Source organism: Lonchura striata, chromosome 4, assembly GCF_046129695.1.
Source record: "Lonchura striata isolate bLonStr1 chromosome 4, bLonStr1.mat, whole genome shotgun sequence".
Lineage (NCBI taxonomy): Eukaryota > Metazoa > Chordata > Aves > Passeriformes > Estrildidae > Lonchura > Lonchura striata.
Window position 1 is genome coordinate 2,797,485 of NC_134606.1, and position 16,113 is coordinate 2,813,597.

Below are 16,113 nucleotides of genomic sequence, written 5' to 3' on the forward strand. Positions count from 1 at the left end.
CCCAGAGCTCTTCATAAAAGCACCTGCAGATAATCCTATCCCGTGATTCTGTGTGTTTGTGAACACTAACAAGATGACCTCACAGATCCCAGAGGACTGGGTCCAAGTCTGGTCTGCATGAGCTGCAGGAACATTTGGGCTCTTCTGGCCTGAATATTTTTGGAACTGTCAGAAATATTTGCAGCAAATGGTGAGGTTATGAAAAGCTGGTATTTCACACTGAAAGAAGGTAGATTTAGTTTGGGTTTTGGTAAGAAATTCTTCCCTGTGAGGATGGTGAAGCCCTGGCACAGGTGTCCAGAGAAGCTCTGGCTTCTTCTGGATCCCTGGAAGTACCCAAGGCCAGGTTGGATGGGACTTGGAGCAACCTGGGATAGTGGGAGATGTCCCTGCCCATGGCAGGAGGTTGGAATTTGAAGATCTTTGAGGTCCCTTCCAACCCAAACCATTCCAGGATTCTGTGATTCCGTGGTGTGGGAAGTGGTGGCTTCCCAAGTCATGAAGTTCAGTCCATCTGAATTATTCTCTGGATCAGAATGTGCAGCAAGAAAAGAAAAAAAAAACAAAACACACAGAAAGGGAGGAGAAAAAGGAGGAAGAAAGGGAGCTGTGAATCCAGCATGGAAAGCTGATGCAGGGCTGCAAAATGTGTCTGCTCAGCTCTTCACTGGATTTCTCCCACTTGAATTTGAATGGAGAAGGATGTAATTCACTGTGATATCATTCTGGTGTCCAGCGTGGGTGGAAGAAGATGTGCATGATAAGAGAACTCCAAAGATAACAGCGAATTTTGGAAGGAATTTTTAAAAATGCCATTAGAAGTGGCCATGCCAGCCCTGGAGCCAGGCTGTGGGGATGGGTGAGTATCCAAGGTGAGGCATGGCCAGAAGTTCCTCCTGTCAGTCTTCCAGACCTTCCCATGCCCACATCCTTGGCAAGACCAGATCACTGCTGCTCTCCAAGAGTGTGCCTGCACTTTTCTCCATCCCTGACACAGCTTCTATTTTATTTAAAAGGAAAAAAAAAAAAAAAGGTGAAAAAGTTTTGTTTTGCTGATTTTGTTTTTTAACACAGCCTAACAAAACTCCAGATAATGACAAACAAGTGAGCAAGACTCTGGCACAAGCAAACAGAGATTTAATCTGTCAGCCTGTGGGCGTCTGGAGCAGGATAGTGCTGGCTGAATTTCTTAAGGTGGCTCTTTCCATCCCTGGGGCTGCTTAAAATAAAGCAGATGGGAATACAGAATTATCCTCAATGCTGAAATACGGTGCTGCATGCAGGAAGTGTTGCTTTTTGTGGAGTCTCTGCTCTGACACACTAAATCCACACCAGCCACTCAAGCACTGACTGGAAAATGATGGCCCAGACACTTCCAGTGGCTGTGGAATCATATCCCCCGGGGTGTTTGAGCCTGATTTTGGGGGTCAGGGCATTGAAATATATGAGGAAGGGTCACCTGGACCAAAATCATGGAGCTGTTTGGGTCACCCCATGAGCCAGGAGGTGGCAGTGGCTGCTCTCCTCCAGGTCCTGTTGCATTTTTTGTGTCCCTCTGATCCAGACTGTGTTGGGGAGACAAAGGTTCAGCTTGGTTCATACCAAAGACCTGATGCATTAAAGCAAGGAGTGGGCAGAAAGACAGAACCAATGACCCACGGAATCCCAGAACCACAGAATCCCAGAACTGTTAAGGTGGGAAAAGCCCTCTAACATCAGCAAATCCAACCGATCCCCCAGCACTGCCAAGGCCACCCCTAAACCACCCCCAAATGTCACATTCAGAGGTTTTTTGAACCCTTTCAGGGAGGATGACTCTGCCACCTCCCTGGTCAGCTGTGCCAGGGCTGGACATCCTTTCCATGAAGAAATTTTCCCAAATATCCAATCCAAACCTCCCCTGGCCCAGCCTGAGGCCATTCCCTCTCCTCCTGTCCCTGTTCCCTGGAGCAGAGCCCGACCCCCCGGCTGTCCCCTCCTGTCAGGAGCTGTGCAGAGCCACAAGGTCCCTCCTGAGCCTCCTTTGCTCCAGGCTGAGCCCCTTCCCAGCTCCCCCAGTTGCTCCTGGTGCTCCAGCCCCTTCCCCAGCTCTGTTCCCTTCCCTGGACATGCTCCAGTCCCTCAAAGTCTTGCTTGTTGGGAAGGGCTAAAACTAAAACCAGGATGCTTTTCCTCTCTCTTCAGGCAAAGGAAAAGTCAGGAAATGTTGAGTGACTTGGGAATGCCATGGGAGAAACGGATGAGCACAACTCCATCACAACAGGACCCTGAAAGGACAATGAAGGGCCAGGAGTTGGACTCGATGATGCTTGTGGGTCCTTTCCATCTCGGGAGATTCCATGGGTCTATAATTCTGTAAGAAACTGGGGATACATACAGATGGAAATAGGATCCCAATGGCATTCTTAGGCTGAAAGGTGATTAAGCACCTTTCCAGCACCTTCATGATCTGTCCTTGTGTTTCAGCAGGAGATGGGAGGAGAAATCCCTGTCCCTTTCTCTTTGCTTTCTCCACTCTCTGCTGGCTCGGTGGGAGTTTGTCCAGCTTCTGTTTTGGGGGGGGGGTCACTGCCAGACCATCAAGCCCTTGCCTTGAGACCAGTCCAGTGGCTCCAAAGGGCAGTGACCACGGGATGGCAGCAAAATCTGTCACAGGAGGAGTCCCCAAGGCCGGATTTCCCAGTCCTTCTTGGCTGGGTACCGCTGCTGGCACCAGGACACAGCAGGGCTGGGCTGGCAGTGCAGAGCCCAACCCAAAGCTGCAAAGGAACAGGGATGAGAGGAGGTCAAATTATCTTTTTTCTCAGGGATAGTTTTGCTTTTCTGCTGAAAAGCACTCCCTAAAGAAAACCCAAAAGCAATAGAACTGCAAAACACACCATTCTTTTTGGACGAATCCTCACGGGTTGGATGCTTTCTGTGGATGGGGAAGAAGGTGAATGGGAGTGGTGAAAAATTAAAAATTTTGCAACAAAATGAGCCTTTTTTTTTTTTCTTTTTTTTTTCCCCACACACAAATCCATATAAATATCTCAGGGTAGGATTCCAAGGCTGTCCCTCTCCAAGCTGCAACCTCTGAGGATGCTGGGAGAGCAGAAGGCACTCGGGGCAGGCAGAACAGGCTGTTCTGCTCAGGGATGAGGAGATCTCTGCCTAATGAATTGGCCCCATTTCAGGAATGACTGCCAGGATGAAATGGGGTCTCTCCTCCACTTATTCATGGGAATTGGCTGCTTCCAACCTCTCTGCCTGTGTCATTTCTGGGATGGAACAAAAGTGAACTGGGAAGGAAAGGAATGAGTTCACATTTATGTCCTGGTAGGAATTTTGGCTGAACCCCATGAAAACCAAGGTAAATCAGGGTTTTTTATCGGGGCTTCCTAAAGTAACACCTCCATAGTATCCTTTTCCTTGCTTTCTTTTTTTTATAGAGCAGACAAAAATTGCAGGAGGGAGGAAAAGAAAACTAAAGCTGTGAGGTTTGGGGGGCTTTCTTGGGTTTTTTTAAAATAACGATGTTTTGGGAATTAAATTATTTTTTAAATAAAGTAAACATGCCCTGATTGACTTTCCCCACCCTCCTTTTTAAACTTCATCACAGAATCATGGAATAGTTTGGGTTGGAAGGGACCTTAAAGACCATCTTATTCCAACCCCTGCCATGCAGGGACCACTTCCACTACCCCAGGGTGCTCCAAGTCCCATCCAGCCTGACCTTGGGCACTTTCAGGGATCCAGAAGCAGCCACAGCTTCTCTGGACAACTTGTGCCAGGACCCATCACCTTCACATGGAAGAATTTCTTCTTAATACCCAGTCTAAATCTACTTTTTTTGTTATTTGAAGCCATTTCCCCTTGTCCTGTCCCTCCATCCCTTGTCCAAAGTCCCTCTCCACCTTTCCTGGGGCTCCTTCAGCAACTGGAAGTCTGCAATTAGGTCACCCCAAAGCTTTCTTTTCTCCAGGCTGAGCAATCCCAATTCTCCCAGCCTTTCCTTATGGACAGATGCTTCATCCCTCCTTTCCCTCCAGCTGAGAACAGCAGCAAAGCACCTCCTCCTCCTCCTTTTTCCATCCACAGCAATTATCCAGCGCCTCAAACCTGAGAGCACTGACAGAAGGGATCCTCCCCAGCCATTCCACTTCCAGATGAGGATGGGGTCATGTAATCATCTTTCCCAGCAGATTTAAGTGGGAATCCACCCCCCTGACAGAGGATGGATCACTCTATCACTTTGAGGTCAGCGTGCACACAAATCAAATTCCTGTGCCTCCAGTCTAAAGAGATCTCTGAGGGCTGTAGGGTTAGGATTGAAGAGTCTAATAAGGGGAGAGAATTAAGCCTGCAATCACTTGGACTGATTTAAATTAGGGTTGTTTTTTTTTTCCCCTCTCGCTTTGATTAAAATAAGCCGATTTTCCCTTCCACCTGTGTTTCTTATGCGGGCAGAATTTCCATTAACTTCAGTCAAAGCTTTTTTTAACTTCTCAAAGATAAAACTTCATGGCGTCCCTTCCTCCTGGTTGCCAGGATTTTCCTGAGCACATTCCCACCCTTGTGATATTAATTATAATATCTCCCTGCTTTATGTACCAGTCACCTCTGTTATTAAATGGACCTCCTGTGTGCCTTTCTTCTCTCTTATTAAAGAACACTGACCTTCGTTATGTTACAGAAAATGATGAATATTCATTATGGGATGGAGATGATCTTGGGCTTATATTGTCTGCAGGAAGATTTAGGTCAGGAATAAAGGAAACCCTTGCTGTGACAGGGACAGTGATGAACTGGGAGGGTTTGGAGGTGGGACAGAGCACGTGGCTTTCAAGCACACAGACAAAAATATTAGGGATGCAGCAGCAGAGGTGATGCAGGTGATGCTGATTTGGGGTGAATAGGTGGGATCCTAGGCAGACCTTCTCCTTTTGCACACTTCCTATGGAAACAGGAGTATTGGAAATCTTCCAGTGAGTTCTCCCAGTAGCCATGCATTAAAAAAGACAGCACAATGTTTAATAGCATAATTTTCAAGCTCTGGACTAATTGTACAGTGCTTAAATCAAAGAGAAGACAAAGTAACCTGGGCATGCATCTCTGGCCACCGATTCATCCTCCAGCCCTGCACTAATGGCACTAAAGACAGTTCCTGTCCCCACCCCCCTGTCGTATTCCCAGGAAATCCTCCAGCAGCCACACTGAGCTCATCTCCCCACTTTTCACCTGGCCTAGGGTTGGGATAATGCCCAGCAGTGGGATGGGAAGTGCCTGAGGAGGATGGAGAAGGCTGCAGCAGCCCTGGCAATCCACTTTCCTGAGTCCCAAGATATCCACAAGGTATCCACACCCTCCTCTTCTTACAGACCTCCAAAAGGAGGCATTCCTTTAAATCCCTTGGGTGGGGGCAACCCTGAGCACAAACACAGGCTCAGTGGAGAATGGATTTAGATTGATTAGAATTATTTAATTGTGCATTGTAAAGGTGTTGAGGCCCTTGCACAGAGAAGCTGTGGCTGCCCCTGGATCCCTGGAAATGTCCAAAGCCAGGCTGGAGGGGGTTTGGAGCACTCTTGGATAGTGGAAGGTGTCCCTTTATGGCAGGGGGTGCAATGGGATGATCTTTAAGGTATCTTCCAACCCAAACCAGCCTGTGATTCTATGATCTGGTTGCAAGTGGCAGATGAAATCCAGTGAATCTTGTTCATGGTTCTGTATCTCTCCTGGGGATCCAGTTTAGCTACTTTAGGATCTGCAACACAGAGCAAAGATAATTTCTGAGCACCATGACCTCTGTTGGAGACAGATCCCTGCAGAAGTTTTCCTGGTTGCTTTTGTGGGACATTTGTAGCCTGGTTTCCCTGTCCTTTCCTTTAGAATACCATGGAAAATCCTGAATTAGAAGGAACCCACAAGAATCATCCAAGTCCAACACCTCAAGGTTCCAGGCTTTCATAATTCAAAGTACACAGAGGCAGCAAAAGATTCCTGGTAGCTCTGGCAAAGCCCACGTGTCAGTTCTGACTTTTTCCACTTCCCTGGATGATCCCAGCTGTCTTTCCCAAATTGTTCTCAATTGCTTGTCCCTACAACTTTCTGTGGGTCTACACCACCACCAGGAACTCACAGCTTTGAAGAGACTCTTGGAAATCTTCCTGGTTTTTTAAAGCTGATCCTGCAAGAATGGCAGTCAGGGCAATATTTTGGGGAAAAGGGGAACAAAATGAGCAATTCTTCCTCTGAAATGCTTTAAAAATGATTCCTGGAAACCTGCTGTGCTAATCAGTAAAGAAAGCAAGGAACTGGATTCCACGTGCCTCGAGGCTAATCCAGCCTGACAGTCCTCACAATTCCTTGTTCCCTCCGTTATCCACAGAGCAGGGACAGCACAGACAGCTCTGCTCCCTTTTCCCCACTGCCCAACCAACACTGGGCAGGAGCAGCTCCATTTGTGGGAAGACAAGGCAAGTCAGTCCAGACATTTAACACAGGCAATAAATTCAGCACCAGCAAGGACTGCTGCCTCCTGATCCTGCTGAACCCCTGCTAAGTGCTTTGATTTTAAGGATTTCTTTAATTTATTTTTAAATAAAGATACTCTGTCTTCTCCTGCTCTCCCTTGACTTCCCCCAGCAACGTGATCTGTTTGGATTAGCTCCAGGAAGATGAAAGCAGCCTTGCTGCTCCCAGAGTTATCTGTGTGGTCCACGCAGGCCGAGGAGAAAAGCGAATATTCCTGGTCGCTGATGCAGCTCTTGGCCTGCTGTCAGCATGGAGCTGCTGAACGGAGCAGTGGCATTTCAAAGACAGATAAGGAGACTCTGCAGGCTGCATCCACACTCATCTCTGCTTGTACATGTAATTCCTTCTCTTCTGGTTCATGGGCATTTGCAGAATCGCATCAAAATTCAGGCTGGGTGGTGCCTTGTCCAGCTGAGTGTGGGACACCTCCAAGGGAAGCAATGCCCCCAACCCCTCTGGGCTCATGGTCCAGCATTTCTCCATCCTCGCAGTGCAAACATTGCTCCTTGCCTTATGGAATTGCCTTTGCTGCAGCCTAGGCCTGTTGCTTTTCATCCTTTTATCACACACCTCTGAGGGGAGTCAGGCTCTCCCTTCTCCATAATCTTAATTACGAAGCTGAAAAGAGAAATTAGATCTCACAAGGCAAGACCACAAGTGGCCAAGTTGTTCTTATGCAAGACAGAAAGATGATGTAAAGTGAAGTCTGGCACCACTAGGGCAGGGAGCAAGAGAACCTGGGCTTGTCCAGCCTCACTGAAGGAGTCTGGAAGGGAGATGAACGCAGGCAGATGAACACCCACCCTTGGGTTACACCAGTAATGCTGTTCTGCCACAGACACATCTTCTGCTGATGAAAAGGCTGTCAGAAGCCAGGATCCATTCCTTGGCCCATTCCACCGTGTGCTCATGAGCACAGAGGGAAGGCAGAGGTAAAGGGATGCTGAGAACAGTGGGGGAAAGCCTTTAGAGGAGGGGAGGCTTTGCCCAAAAGCCAACAGGTACCCCACAGTTCAGTCTCCAGCCGAGCCAAAATAAAAGTGATTTCTTCTGTGCTGCACCCAGGAAGAGAAATGCAGCCCATGACTCCAGCTGCTCATGCCAAAAGCAGGATGTGAAGTGGTGAGCAACGTTCCCATTAAGCGGAGTCTGCAATCCAACTAAACATTCTGGATTTATGGGATTTGGCTGGAAAGGTGGATTTTTGCAGCTAAAAGCCTCCCCTCGGGCAGCAAAGCCATTACAGCTGCAAGTCCCCGTGGTCCCTGGGGACAACCTGAGGCAGGTACTGCTGGGTCACACCTGCTGCCCTTTTCTTCACCTGCAGCAAAGAAACCAAATTCCATTTTGGCATCCCTGGTTTTCTTTCCTCCTTGTGCTGGTGGATTTTTGGAGACAGGAGAACATCTCTTTGTTAATTTGGACTGGAAGTCCTGTTCATCCAGGCCTTGCTCACTGCTCGTGTGCTGTCAGCTGAGTCACAGACTTTGAGGGACATTTATTACAAACCCAGCTGATGCCCCTAGAATGAGATTAAATTGTAATTAAATGGGGTTTAATGGAAACACGGGAAGGGACAGGTGAAATTCAAGCAGAGTCTGCAGTGACCGACTTCATAACTAATGACTTGTAAATTGGTTACAATTTACATTTTGAAAAGACAGAGGAAACTCATTAAGGCTCTAGACAAACAGCTCGATGGGCATGAGAGGAGAGCAGAGAGCTCTGAAGCAGGAGCAGCTCTGAATGACAAAGACACCCTGAACAGCAACAACCTCTGAACATTTCCACCACAGCTGTTCCTGTGATGCTTGCCCTCCCCAGGACTGATTTTGAGAAGAAAACCAGTGGTTTTATCTTTGATTTTCAGCTACCAAATTCCAGAGGAGAAGCTTGCTTGGTGCTGGGACCATGCTCAGATAATGCAGCTGGAGCCAAGTCTTGGAAAACACCTTCAAGATCAAGTCCAGCTTCTGACCCATCACCACCTTGTCAGCCAGCCCAGAGCACTCAGCATCACCTCCAGTCACTCCTTGGACACCTCCAGGGATGGGGACTACAAGGTCTGTGCTAGGAATGTGTCCACGCCCAAGAAACACTGGTTAAGAATCATCTGGAATAGTTTATAGCCAAAAGAGACAAAGAAAATATTGTAGATGAATTGTCACAGATGCAGTCACAGCCACGCAGGCATTAACCAGGGACATCCAAACCCAGCACCTCTGTGGCTTCACTATTCACCAAAGAGCCTTTGAAAGGTTTTGGGTTTGTGGCCACAGGAGGGAAAACATCTGAATTTCACTTGTAGAGATTTCACTTCACCACTATTTTTTCCTTTAATCCCCTGCCAGCATAACAGTCTTGATCTCCAAATATTTTTGAAGACCTGCTCAAAGAAATCCTTAGCCTGGCTGGATTTCTTTTAGATTCATATATTTACTGGCATTATTTGCTTCAAATCTTCCCTCAGCTTTTAAGGCTAAAAAAGCCTTTATCTGATCAAGTCCCACTCCCTGCATCGCTCAGACATCCTGGCCCAGAAGCAGCTGTGGCTGAATTAGACCAGTCAGTGAAACCTCCAGAGCAGAAATGAGCTGTTATAAAACACAACACGGAGGGAATCACCTCACAATGATTTCAAGCCTTCAAATTTCCATGCATTTCTTAATTTTGTAATGTTGTTTCCAATAACTACGATTCTATTTTGATTGTGACCACTACTTGTATTTAAATTTTGCTGTTTAAGGTAGATTTGGAAGCTATCTCAAGCAAGCAAGAAACCATTTTATTTCTCCTAAAACAAGTGACAAAAGTAGAGCAGTGAGAAGGAAGAGGGAGAACCAGAAAAGAGCAAGACAGGTCTCAGATTTTTTTTCAGAGGCTTTGGGGAGGTGCTGAGCTCCAGGATGGTGCAGAGGGGTCCTGGGTGGAGCTCACCCCACATTTAGGGTCACCAGCTCACTGCCCTACAATTATAAAAGAATTCTGCAGCTCTCTGGCACTCGGATGCAGATCCTTCCCAGAGTGTGATCCTGCAATCCAGAGCGCTGCCTGGAAGTTGCTGTGTCCCACTGGCACAAAGGAGCGATGCAGAAACGCTCCCCTTCATCAGCACATTCCGAGAGCATTTGGAAGAATAGCCGAGGTGCACATCCAAGTGGGTGGGAGCTGGAAGGCAGCACTTGTAAATAAATCCTGCTGCACCGAAGTCGCATCCCTGCTGGAAAGTAAAGCGTGCCCAGGCACTGAGAGGTACATCCATGGGAGAAAATGGTTAGAAAGTCCCTCTGCACAAACTTGGGTGCCAAGCTGCACTTTCCTAGACAATTCCCGGCTCAAAGCATTCCAGGAACTGCTCCCAGCAGGCAGTTTGCATCCAGCCACCCTCTCCTGGAAGGCGAGGCAAGCTGACAAGTGTGCAAGAGGGCGTTTTGTGCCAGTTGGCCCCGGGGCCCGGGATACACCGAGTTCCTGGCTGCACTTTGGGATATTCGCACGGAATCCGAGCCTCATTGCCGGACTCCGGTACCTGACGCCCCCGCGCGTCACCGGATCCAAGGCTCGGGGCTGCTCTGCCAGCTGGGCGAGTTCTCCCGGCTGCTCCAAAAAAGTGATGAGTACTCACTCACACACGTGGATGTGCCTCCAGCCCCACCAGCATTTCAATGTAAAGAGATTTTAGGTGTAGAGGTGGAACTTCGGGGTGGTTTAGTGGGGGGTTTGGCGGTGGGGGAATAGTTGGACTTGATGATGCAAGGGGGGTTTTTAAACCTTAATGATTCTGTGATTCTATGTAATTCCTCTATACAATGAGGTGTTTGAGGGGGAATGTGCTGTTTGACCCTCTGTCACAATAAATTGAAAAAAAGACCAATTTTCCCTTAAAACAGCCTGTACTGGGATCAGGTGCTGCTCCCACACTGAGTGAGAAAATTCCATAGGTTTGCAAAAACTGTATTATTGTGATTAAGGATTTACAACTGCTGGGACAAGGGGAAATATTTTTAAACTAAAAGAGGGCAGATTTAGAATAAATATTAAGGATATAATTCTTGCCTGTGAGAGTGTTGAGCCCAGAGAAACGGTGGCTTCCCCTGGATCCCTGGAAGTGCCCAAGGCCAGGCAGGGAAGGGTTTGGAGCCACCTGGGCTAGTGAAGGTGTCCCTGCCCATGGCAGGGGGTGGAACAAGATGGTCTCTAAAGTCCCTCCCAACCCAAATCATTCCATGATTCCGTGATATTCTTGCAGTATTTGCATGACTGAGTGGAACAAGTCACGCTCCAGCAGCAGCCACCAAATTCAATCACCACCCACAGCTCATCACAGCCTTCACACATTCTCCCAGTGTCCTGGTAGAAAGCCAGCCTCAAAATCCTCTGGAATTTACACGGTTATTGAGGGAACCAGAGGGATTTTTCCAGACTTAAATTAGGAAAATACAAAAAGGTTTCTGTGGAACACAACCCCAGGGATCTCAAATATTTCAGAAGACTCCGGCGTTGCATCAAGCCGACCTGAGCATCCCACACTCGGTCCTTCCTCGGGCGTTTAAGCTCAGTTTCTACACGGGATATTGGTGACACCTACAGGAAAAATTCCTCTGCTCCCTCTGCAGCCCAGGGAGGAGCAGGTGACATCCCATCATTAACACCATCTCCTTAATAAAGGCAGCAGGGGCCGTGCAGGGAAATGAAACACTCAGCACTGACTCAAGTGCGTGCAGGGCTGGATGACAGAGCGGCTCTGGGAACCCCCAGCTCCCCCAGGCCTGATTTAGCCAAAGCTCAGCCTGAGGGGGTGTTGGGGTGGCTGAGGAGCTCCACGTGGCCCAGCCTCAGCCCTGTGTCGTGAGTTTGGGGAGTTGGGAAACTCCCTGGGGGCTCCCCTGAGTGGGGAGTCTCTCCTGGAGCAGTTCTGCGTCAGGAACGAGAGACACGTTGGACTTTTTCAGTCTTCAGCTTCTGCTTATTGTTATCTTCTCAAAACTTCAGCACGCTGTCTGTGCCCAGACCTTGAATGTTTTATGATTGGCTATTGCAAATGTTACAATGAGTATTTGTGGGACTCAGATTCAGTCAAAGGGAGAAACGAGAGCTTCTAGCTAGGAAGAAGCCTGGGAAACAGCTGGGGAAGAATGTAAATAATTCTTTATCTCTCTTGTTGTTCATATTGTTTATAGTTAAGTTCTATCACTGTGCATCAAGCACTGTACACCAATGCTTGAGTTGTTTTCACTTCAGGACCAATGGAGTTGGTCCTCACAAAGCTCTGTATAAAAGAGCAGTGTATTTTGAATAAATCTGAGTTTTACTCTCAGCAGCTTTCTGAATGAGTCTTCTCATTCCCGTCCTGCCTCGACAGCGACAAGTATTATATGTGTAATGTCAGAAAGTTATGCTGTATTAATTATCTTAAGTAGTGTGTTAAATATAGTTTTAGGTTCCAACATAATGTTAAAATAGAGACAGTGTATGTGGGGGGAGTTTTCATTTTTAGGAATGAGATACTCACTTCGAGGAACACCTAAATCTTCCAAAGAAAAGGAATTTATTGTTTTCTTATCAGAAGAAGCTAATTTCTTCAGGCCTTGCTCAGACTCAAAGACGCCTTGGGGATTAAAGGAAACAGTTGACATACAACAGAGTTCTTGTTTTAAATAGAATGTATGCATCACCATGAAGAATATATGAATATGCAACAGGCTATTGCTTTTAAGGTTATTCCTTTGTTCACAAGTAATGCTTTTTGTGACTTAGTGTCCAGGAGCATCCAGACGTCCTTCATTCTTTGCTTTTTATCGTCTTGTAATTGTCCTAACTCTAAGCTTTATTACTCTAATTGTATTACTATTTTTATAATCATTTTATTATTATTAAACTTTTAAAAATTTTAAAAACCAAGTGATTGGCGTTTTTCACAAAAACAGCACAAAAATGGCCAACAACCTCATGCTGTGAGGTCTTTTTAAGTCTAATCGAAAACTAAGCTGCCCAATTAAGAAGTGACACCTAAATTATTTTCCTTTCTAACCCAATAACTGACCCCTAAAGACCTGCAATGCAGATTTTTCTACCCGATTACAAGATACCACCCAAACCCAAGAAGAAAGAGGAAGAAGAGAGAAGAAATTTGAGACAACACCCTCTATCTTCCATCTTGAACCCATCCATAACATACTAAAAATCCTAGCACCTAAATTTATCACCCATGTGACATACTAAATTACTCTCTACAATCTCTACAATCTGTTTCCCACTTTTGTGGTTTCTGGTTTACCCTGAGGGTTTGGAAGTTTTCTCCATGAATGAGGGTAAAAATCTGTTTTTCTGGGAGTCAGGGCACCCCAGGGCAGACAGGGGGATATTCCCCCTGCCCTGGGTTCCCACAGTTTGTGTCCCCATCCCCAGCATGGGCAGCAGGGGAGGGGGATTGTGCAGGTGAGACCCCACCTGCAGAGCTGCTCCAGCCCTGGGGCCAACAGCAGGAGGACGTGGAGCTGCTGGAGAGAGTCCAGAGGAGGCCATGGAGCTGCTCCAAGGCCTGGAGCCAACAGCAGGAGGACGTGGAGCTGCTGGAGAGAGTCCAGAGGAGGCCATGGAGCTGCTCCAAGGGCTGGAGCCAGGCTGGGAGAGCTGGGAATGCTCACCTGGAGAAGAGAAGGCTCCAGGGAGAGCTCAGAGCCTTTTCCAGGGTCTAAAGGGGCTCCAGGAGAGCTGGAGAGGGACTGGGGACAAGGGATGGAGGGACAGGACACAGGGAATGGCTCCCACTGCCAGAGGACAGCGATGGATGGGATATTGGGAAGGAATTCTTACCTTAAAGGATGAGGAGGCCCTGGAATGGATTTCCCAGAGCAGCTGTGGCTGCCTCTGGATCCCTGGAGAGTCCAAGGCCACCTGGGATAGTGGAAGCTGTTCCCTGCCCATGGCAGGGGGTGGAACAAAATGAGCTTTAAGGTCCTTCTAACCCAAGCCATTCCACGCTTCTATGAATGATTCCCAAAATAAGATTTTTGAAAGGCTATCACTAAAATAAAACTTTGCCATAAAACATTCAGCCTGCAGTTCAGCTGTTTTTTTTGGGGTTTTTTTTTGAGAGCTTCCCACTGTGTTGCTGGTTCTACATTGTTAAAATTCAGCAAATCCCTCAGCAGAAGCTGCTTTCCATCTGCTGACAGATCTGAACTCATCTCCAGCTCGTGACAGGGACACGGGCAGCTGTGGGAGCCCACAGCAATGACTAATTAGCTAAAACAGTGCTTTTGATCACCTTTAGATGTCCCATAGCCTCTAATTTGCATATTCAATTTATTAAAACACTTTCCCCCACCAAGAGTGCTTTAAACTGTCACACTGAAAAGTATTTGTGAAGCATGAAAGGGCTTGATCAGACAGAACTTCACAATCACAAAGTGAAAATGGGTAAAGCCTAAAAACACTTCTCATTCATAGGACTGGGGCAGCCTGGCAAAGTTTCAGATCTAACAGTAGGTGACCATGCAAAGGGGGGAAATGTCTTCTCCATCTCCAGTGCAAGTTTCTGCATCTTTTTGTGCACTTTTGGCTCAGGTCAGGTCAGGACATCACGCTGCTGAGCCAGGCAGCTCCATCTTCATCCCATTCCCAAACTTCAGAGACCTGAAGGCAGAAGACAGAAATTACTCAGAGGTGTAATTTAAGTTTCACCATTGCCTAGGTCACCCCGACAGCTGTCAGGGCCTGCCTGGGTGGACCCAGTGCGGGGTCACGGCTGAGGATCTCCCCAGCTCGGGCCCAGACGCCGCACTCACGGCCGGTTTCGCCTCATAGTTTTTAATTTCGCCTTTAATTCCGCCTTTAATTCCTTTTTCCGCGCCCTCCCTCAGCGCCCGCCTCAGCGACGAGGCAGGACCCCTCCCGCGGGCTGCCCGCGCCGCGCCTGCCCGATCGCAAACGCGCCCTCCGCGCCGCGCCGCCACAGGCACCCCGCGGGGCAGCCCGCGCGCGGGGGGCCTTGCGGCAGGCCAAGGGGACGGGGCGTAGCAAGGGCGCTGTGGGCGGGGCGGGCGCTGCGGGATGGACGCGGTTCTGCTCGCCGCCGCTGCCGTGCTGCTCGCCGTCCTTCTCTTCTTCGCCACCCGCCTCCGCGGACAAGCCAGGGCAGGTGGGTCGCGGCCGGGCTTCCCTCTCCCCGTTCCGGTGGGCGCGGCGCTGCTCTCAACCGGGTGCGCGGGGGGCGCGTTCCGCCGGAGCCGCCAGGGGGCGCCACGCCTCGGGCGGCCCCTGAGGGGCGCCCGCCATGTTGGGGGCTCGGGGATTTTGGGGGTCCCCAGGGGTTTTGGGGGGTGTCCCGGTGTCTTAACCCCGCTTTCCACCCGGGCTGCCCCGCAGGCTGCGGGATGTGGGCCCCCACTGCTGCTGGGGGTTGCCGGTTCCCGGCCTGAGGCGGCCCCGGGGTGAGGGACGCCGCGTTGGAGGTCCGGGTTCTCTGTCAGGGGTTCTTGGGGGCTGGGTAGGTGTCCCTGAGGTTCCTGCAGATGAGGGGGAATGGAGGACAGATCCCGGAGGTTCGGGATATCGGTGGAGGCTTGCCACGAGTGGTGCCCCCAGGGTTCTGTACTGAGTGTAGCTTGTTTAGCAGTGACTTTGCCAAAGGGGTCGATGCTCCCTCAGCGGGTTGGCTGATGATACAAAACAAGGAGTGGCCGATGTCTCAGAGGGTTGTGCCGCCCTTCGGAGGGACTTTGACAGGCGGAGGAGAACCTTCCGAAATTCAGCGCAGTGCAGTTCAGGTCCTGCATGTGGGGAGAACAGCCCCGAGCACCGACAGACGCTGGGCTGTGCCTTCATGGGAAGGACCTGGGTGTCCTGGTGCACAGCGAGCTGTCCCTGAGCCAGCGGTGTTCCCAAGGGAAATCCCGAGCGTTTCCAGCAGGTCAGGGAGTGATCCTGCCCCTCTGCTCAGCCCTCTGAGATGGTCCAGTTTTGGGCTCCTCAGGAAAGGATGGACCAGCAGAGGCTGTGAGGGTGATGAAGGGGCTGCTGGAGCAGTTCCTGATCAGGAAAGGCTGAGGAAACTAGGAGTGTTCAGCCTGGAGAAAACTGAGAGGAGACTTCATCCATGTCCAGCAGTGTCTGCAGGGAGGGCTCAGAGCAGGGCACAGCAATGGCACAGCAGGAACTGAAGCTCCACCTGAACACGAGGAAGAATTTCTTTACTGGGAGCACTGGAAAAGATTGCCCAGAGAAGGAGGCTGCAGAGTTTCCCTCACTGGAGATATTCCAGAGCCATCTGGAGGCAATCCTGTGCCATGTCCCACTTCTGCTCCTTTCCCACCTCCCAGTGCAGTCCTGGGGCTGTGGGAAGCAGGTGGATGATGCAGCACTTCCAGCCCTGTGTCATTGCTGGGCAGTGTGTGATCAGAGAATCACCTGGGCTGGAAAAAACCTTTAAAATCACTGAGTCCAACCATAAACAACACTGCCACTTCCACTGTGGGGATGGTGTGGGTGGGAATTGGGTGTTGTGGGAAGGAGTCAGGTGTGGTGTGAACTCACTGACCTTGTTGTGTCCTCACAGTGGAAGGAGTGAGCTTGTTTACCTGCCAAGTGTCAAAT

At 49.2% G+C, this 16,113-nt stretch overlaps 1 protein-coding gene and 1 long non-coding RNA gene across 2 annotated transcripts in view; one reads left to right on the plus strand and one right to left on the minus strand.

Moving 5' to 3' along the window:
- Positions 1-13,810: 13,810 nt before the first annotated feature.
- On the minus strand, positions 13,811-14,362 carry LOC110468710 (uncharacterized). Its single transcript, XR_002465136.3, has 2 exons — positions 14,240-14,362; positions 13,811-14,154 (listed from the first exon to the last, which is right to left on the minus strand). It is a non-coding gene; the product is annotated as an uncharacterized LOC110468710 (long non-coding RNA).
- A 153-nt stretch (positions 14,363-14,515) lies between these two features.
- The window catches only part of DDRGK1 (DDRGK domain containing 1), a 34,412-nt gene continuing 32,814 nt past the window's right edge, over positions 14,516-16,113 (plus strand). The window contains exon 1 of the mRNA XM_021526818.3: positions 14,516-14,659. Within this exon, the coding sequence (XP_021382493.1) occupies positions 14,572-14,659 (88 nt within the window). The 5' untranslated portion in view covers positions 14,516-14,571. The remainder of the gene's footprint in view (positions 14,660-16,113) is intronic.